Below are 6,894 nucleotides of genomic sequence, written 5' to 3'. Positions count from 1 at the left end.
TGTTGCGGTGACCTTGGATTTAAGAAAGCAGAGTTTACCAACACCTGCACCGGACATTGCACCCCAAGTCATGACGGACTGTGGATATTTCACACTGGACCTCAGGCAGCTTGGGTTCTGTTCCTCACCCTTCTTCCTCCAAACCCTTGGACTGTGATTCCCAAATGAAAGGCACACTTTACTTTCATCGGAAAAGAGGACCTTGGACCACTGGCCAACAGTCCAGTCCTTCTTCTCCTTGGCCCAGTGGAGACGCTTCCTACGTTGGCTCAGGTTCAGAAGTGGCTTGACCCGAGGAACCCGACAGTTGTAGCCCATCTCCCGGATGCGTCTGAATGTGGTGGTTTTTGAAGCTGTGACTCCCGCCTCATTCCACTCTTTCTGGATCTCTGCCAGATTCTTGAATCTTCCCTGTTTGATAATCCGCTGAAGCCCACGGTCATCTCTTTTGCTGGTGCATCTTCTCCAGCCACATTTTGCCCTTCCTCTAGACTTTCCATTGATATGCTTGGACACAGCACTCTGTGAACAACCAGCCTCCTTAGCTATGAACTTTTGTGGCTTACCCATCCTATGGAGGGTATCAATGATGGTCTTCTGGCCAGTTGTCATGTCTGCAGTCTTCCCCATATTGAACCCAACTGTGACAATTGAACCAAACTGAAGCAATTTAATGACACCTGGGGAAGCCTGTGCAGGTGATTTGAGTTTAGTAGATGATTAGTGTGTGACACTCAGTTTAAAACATTCATGCCCTGCAAAATTTGGGCTGATATCTTCACAGTATTCTATTTTTTTGAATTCCTGTTTTTGTGGGTTTAATGAGCTGGAAGCCCAAATTATGTAAAAATAAACAAATAAATACTTTAAATCGTTTAAATTGTGGGCCCTGAATCTATAATCTATGAAAGTTTAACTTTTTCAATGGAATTATAGAAATTAAACAACTTTTCCATGACATTCAAATTTTTTGGAAAGGGTCTGTATTTGTACTGTTACATGTTGACCAGTAGAGGGCACTGTGGGACTGCGAATGGGACCAAGAAATAGTGAGTAAGGGAGAAAGAGAAGAGGAAGGATGTGTGAGTTGTACATGCAACCTGGCAGAGCTTGTGGGTAAAGTTATGAAGAACTACTCGGCTTGTTTATTCGACACCACCCACAGAACACACATCACCCAAGCAGACGAGAGCATAGCGTTTCCTGAATTCAAGACAAAATTAAGAAGCTACTACTTGTAAGACACAGAAAAAATGCGTGCTACTGTCGACGAAGATAATGTGATGACAGCACGAGGCAGACGGGCAGCGAGGCCCGCCAGAGGAGGCGCAGGTCCAGGCGAGCGAAAGCGGCAGCAAGCGGCCGCGAAGGACGAGGTGTGTTTCCGATGTGGGACTGTCGGACACCGAGATCGCACCTGTCAGCGCAAAGTGTGGTGCAGACATTGCAGGAGCGCCACACAGAGCGGAGACCTACCGAAGCCAAAATCGCCGAGATGATGCCCGTAAAGCTACAGAAGAAGCCGGAGGAGCACGAGTACGCGTTCCGGCTGAGTTACATGTCAGCTGACCTCCAGCCGAGCCGGGATGTGAACGTGAGGGGCCTCATGGTCGACTGCGGTGCAACCTCGCACATCATCACTGACCTCGCCAAGTTCAAAAGTTTTGACGAGAGCTTCAAGGCCGAGTCACACTGTGTGGAGCTGGCAGATGGGACACGGTGCAGCGGTGGAGCCGAGCGGCGAGGGGACGCGGGCGTTAGTCTGATGGACAGCCGGGGCCGAGCGTTGAAGACCACGCTGAGAGGCGCCTTGTACATCCCCTCCTGTCCTCAAGACATCTTCTCTGTCAAAGCGGCTACAGTCAGCGACGGGACGGTGATCTTCAAGATGGACAAAGACGTGTTGATCCACAAAAACGGTACGAAATTCAACATGTTCACAACAGACTTGATTATTTACACACTGTTGACAATGATGTGACACGTGATGACAATGTTAAAGGGTTAAAAACATGGCATGAAATTTTGGGTCACTGCAACTATGAGGATGTGTTAAAGTTGCCACCTGTTTTAGAGGGCATGAAAATTAAAGGCGCAACCAGAAAACCTCCACATTGTGACGTGTGCATTCAGGGCAAATTTGTGCGAACCATAAATAGAAAGCCTGTTGCGAGAGCTACGGAGCCACTAGGGCTGGTCCACACAGATTTGGCAGGGCCAATTACACCTCAATCCAGAGAGGGATTCAAGTATGCACTTTCATTTAGTGACGATTATTCCAGTGTTTGTGCATTTTCTCAAAAATAAAAGTGACACAGTGAAGCTACTGAGCTTTTCTGGCTGATGCAGCGCCTTATGGCAAAATCAAACGACTCAGATCTGATAATGGTACAGAATACTCTTCCAAAAGTTTCACATCTTTAATGAGTAAAAATGGAATAAAACATGAAACCTCGGCTCCAAATTTGCCACACCAAAATGGCACAGCTGAGCGAAATTGGCGCACACTTTTTGATATGGGAAGATGCATGTTACTCGAGAGTGAGCTACCAAAAAGTCTGTGGCCTTATGCAATACAGACAGCAGCAGTGATTCGAAATCGATGTTTTAATCACTGAACAAAGCAAACACCAGTACAGTCGTTAACTGGGAGACAACCCAACCTGTCCAAAATGCAAAAGTTTGGCTCAGAGTGCTATGCTTATGTACATGACAAGAAAAAACTAGACCCAGGGGTGTTAAAGGTATTTTTGTTGTGTACGACAAATCCAGTCCAGCGTACCTAGTCTATTTTCCTGACACTGGCAAAGTGCAGAAAAATAGATCGGTAAAGTTTGTTTGTGAGCCTAGTGGTGAAGAACAAAACCAAACTGTTTCACCACCTGATGATGATGATGACGATTGGGATCTGAGAGTCAATTACAGGGCAGAGAGACCCCAGCAAAATGCTGTTCCAGCCATTGTGACTGAACAGGTTCCAGCCAATGAGACTGAATAGAGTAGTCGGCCAAAAATAGTAGAAGTTAAACATGAGCCTAGAACTTACACTTTTAGAGAGCGGAAGAAGCCATCTTACCTTCGTGACTGTTTCTCAGTCAGCGGAAGAAAGGGACCAGGTCCAAAGTAACATGGATTACTACAACAGAGTAACATGTCGCCTCCCTGTAACCTTTTAAAGAAGCCACAAATTCAGACAAGTCGAACGAGTGGATTAATGCTACTGTATGGACGAAGAAATGCAATCTCTTACAGAAAATGACACATTTACTCCAATCAATTTGCCCCCAGGTAAGAAAGCAGTGGGGGGTAGATGGGTTTATACTTTAAAGAAAAACATTGATGGGTCAGAAAAATACAAGGCCAGGTATGTGGCAAAAGGCTACAACCAAAAATTAGGTGTTGATTATGAGGACACTTTTTCCTCCTACTGCCAACCCGACTAGTGTTTGCAGAAAGCTGCACAAGAAAACTTGATTTTGCACCAAATGGATGTCAAAAGTGCATGCTTAAATGCACCAATTGATTGTGAGATCTACACGGATCAACCACAAGGTTACGAGGTGAAATTGAGCACTGATGAAAAGTTAGTCTGTAAACTACAGCGCTCATTGTATGGACTTAAACAATCGAGCAGAAACAGACTGCTGCACGATTATTTGACCGAAAATAATTTTGTGCAAAATCAAGCTGATACCTGTGTTTACACGAGAGAAACGGAACAGGACAAAGTGATAATTGTTATCTGGGTTGATGACCTTATTATTGCTGCAAGTAATGAAAATGTGCTAAAATCTGTAAAAGAAATATTTTCATCAAGATTCCAAATGAAAGATTTGGGTAAACTCAAACATTTCCTCGGAATTGATTTTAATCACAGATAATTGTGTAAAAATGTCACAAGCTAAGTATGTAGAGAAAATCATTGATAGATTAGATATGCAGGATTGCAAGTCACGGTCTACGGACTCTACGCCTTGTGAACAAAAACTTTATTACTGTGATGGTGTTGACATAATGACAGATGTCACAAAGTACAGAGAGGCTGTCGGCAGTCAAACCTGTCTATTGCGGCCGCTAAAGGCAAACGGCAAAAGTGGACGCTATAGACAGGTGGCCGTTATAGACAGGTTGGCAGCCATTTTTAATTTGTGCGCACACATATTAACATGTCTGTGATTAGAAGCTTGTTGTGTTTGCAGATACATATAATTATACTGCTACATGTTGACCAGTAGAGGGCACTGTGGGACTGCGGATAAAAGTTGTAAAGAACAACTGTCACTGTCTGCAACAAGCTCCAAAGAAGACGGCTTTTTTTTTATGTGGAACAACTGACAGTTTGTGTGGATCTTGTGAATGATTGTGACTGAGCTAGGACTCAGTAATTAAAGTCTACACACGACGGCTTCATTGATTTGAAAAAATTAAACTTTTTCGAGTCGGCATTTTGGCCGCTATATGCGGTCAGATATTGACCAAGGGATACAAAATGGGTGACTGCTATACACAGGGTCTATAACATGTACATTTTCAGTGGGGGATTTGTCAGTGGCCGCTATAGGCAGGTGGCCGTTCTATACAGGTGGCCGCTAAGACAGGTTTGACTGTATTTATCAGTGTGTACAAGACCTGATTTAAGTTTTATAGTAAGCAAACTATCGCAGTACTTTTCAACCCCAACTGAGGAACAATGGGTCACTGTTAAACATGTGTTACGCTATCTTAAAGGTACACTTAACAAAGAGTTGTGTTACTCAAAATCCGATTCCTTAAGTTTACAAGCATACAGTGACGCAGATTGGGCAGCTGAAAGTGACAGACGCAGTACCACTGGTTATTGTATAAGCTTAACCAACTAAAAAGCAGCCCACTGTTGCCTTGTCAACCTGTGAGGCAGAGTACATGTCCTTAGTAACCACTGTTCAAGAGTGTCTGTATCTCAAACAGCTTCCGGATGCTCTTGATAATCAAGTTTATCCACTACCTAAGATCTTTGAGGACAACCAAGGCACAATTGCTTTAGCAAAGAATCCCATCAGACGACAAAGACGTAAACGCATCGACATAAAATATCATTTTATTCGTTCCATTATAAATGATGGGCACATTGTGTTACAGTATTGTCCTACTGAGGAAATGGTTGCTATCTAATGACAAAGCCTGCAACAAAATTTAATTTGGCAAAGTTTGCACGCTTCATCTTTGGAGGATGAATTGTTGGTTTTTGTTCATGTTATTGTATGCAAAAAAGGTATTTATGTTAACAATGTAAGAACAAGTGGGGGTGTTGGCATGTGCTCTCACATTGTCATGAGTTGTGTTTTTGTTTACAATGCATGTGTGGTAATTTGCTTTATTTGTGCCACCTGTGAGTGGGCGTGATCTAATTTGCTATTCAATAAAACGCCTCAGGGAAAAGTGAGGGCAGTCTGTGGTTGGCTGTGTAAAGAGTTGCTGTCTTGTCTCGTATTTTTGGTGTTTTACAGTTTCCCCCGTCCAGTGCATTTTTGGTGCTTATGCTGCTGTGCATCGCTCTGCTAATATCTACTGCAGGGGTCACCAACGTTTTTCCTTGTGAGAGCTACTTTTACAAAATGAAAATGGCCAAGAGCTACTCATTTTTGTAACATTTATTTTCAGAGCTTATTTTAAACCCAAACAAAGCGAATATGCTTGTTTTACCAGAACATGAACAAAATGCTGGTGTCCACAACTCACATGTTGTATTTCAGAATGCATTTCTTTCTACTGTTCTTTCATTAGTAACTGAAAACCTGAATGAAAGGCAGGTTTGCGGGCACCTCATGTGGTCGTGGGGGGCTACCTGGTGCTCGCGGGCACCACGTTGGTGAGCCCTGATCTACTGTATGATTTATCGACTCAGCTCAGTCAGCTTCTCCTCTCGTCACTCTCTCTCGCTATTTGTGATTGCAGCGCCCAGGCTCTCTGTGTGAAATATGCCCATTTTTACTGTATTTTATGTACCGAAAGATAAATGACAGGACACAATTTTATATATTTGTATGTATGAACAGTTCCAAATGACCTGAACATTTAAATCATGCTATAAGATAGCACACGTCTGAAAATCGATTTCTCTAACACTCGTATCTTTAATAGCACAACAGCAACCACACCATGAGGGGTTGCGTTCAAAAACATCACGTAATTTAAGTTGAATTCGCATGTTTCCAGTGTAGCTGTATTTTCTGGCATTTCCGAGCATACTTAAATGCAGCAAATTGTACTTCCGCAGTACGAGTTACGTTAGGGAGTGATGAGAATACCCACGTGTTGTTTTTCTTTGTCTTTGTGTTTATTAGGAGCTCTGTTCTGGACGGTCCTCTGGACTCCGTGGAGGAAGTGGGGGAGAGAAGGACGTTGGCTAAGCTGACATCCATCATGGACAACACCTCTCACCCGCTACGTGACACTGTGGGTTCCCTTAGCAGCTCCTTCAGCAGCAGACTGTTACACCCACGGTGTAAGAAGGAGAAGTTCCGCAGGTCCTTCATACCGACCGCTGTCAGGCTCTACAACACCTGCACCACCTGAACCATGTTGTAGTCACTATGTATTCTTTACTTGCGTATCTTGCTTGCTGCTGTAACAAGTGAATTTCCCTGCTGTGGGATAAATAAAGGTGGGTGTCTTTTGAAGCACATCGTGTGAATGACATACAGCACATGTGTCAAACTCGTGCCCTGGAGGGCCGAGACGCTGCAGGTTTTCTCTCCAACCAGTTTCTTCAGCAGGTGATTTAATTGATGAGCTCCTTCCCTCAAACTGAAGGTGTTGATCATTACAATCACCTGCTTAAATGACTGGCTGGAAAGAAAACCTGCAGTGTCTCGGCCCTCCATGGCACGAGTTTGACACACCTGACATACAGGT

General features: G+C 43.8%; 1 protein-coding gene across 1 annotated transcript; it reads left to right on the top strand.

Moving 5' to 3' along the window:
• Window positions 1–1,338: 1,338 nt before the first annotated feature.
• Window positions 1,339–6,637, top strand: LOC129182354 (uncharacterized). Its single transcript, XM_054778352.1, has 2 exons — window positions 1,339–1,919; window positions 6,324–6,637. The coding sequence occupies exons 1-2, from the start codon at window positions 1,388–1,390 to the stop codon at window positions 6,392–6,394; spliced, it is 603 nt and encodes a 200-aa protein (XP_054634327.1). The 5' UTR covers window positions 1,339–1,387; the 3' UTR covers window positions 6,395–6,637.
• Window positions 6,638–6,894: the final 257 nt, after the last annotated feature.

The sequence above is a fragment of the Dunckerocampus dactyliophorus genome, chromosome 6, assembly GCF_027744805.1.
Source record: "Dunckerocampus dactyliophorus isolate RoL2022-P2 chromosome 6, RoL_Ddac_1.1, whole genome shotgun sequence".
Taxonomy (NCBI): domain Eukaryota; kingdom Metazoa; phylum Chordata; class Actinopteri; order Syngnathiformes; family Syngnathidae; genus Dunckerocampus; species Dunckerocampus dactyliophorus.
The sequence above is the reverse complement of the archived record's forward strand: the minus strand, read 5'-3'. Positions and strand labels throughout refer to the sequence as shown.

Bases quoted from the DNA above. Each gene is read 5' to 3' on its own strand.
- LOC129182354 (XM_054778352.1), top strand. From the start codon at position 1,388: ATGTGGGACTGTCGGACACCGAGATCGCACCTGTCAGCGCAAAGTGTG. The intron at 1,920-6,323 runs GTACGAAATTCA...TGTGTTTATTAG, and splicing joins CGTGTTGATCCACAAAAACG to GAGCTCTGTTCTGGACGGTC.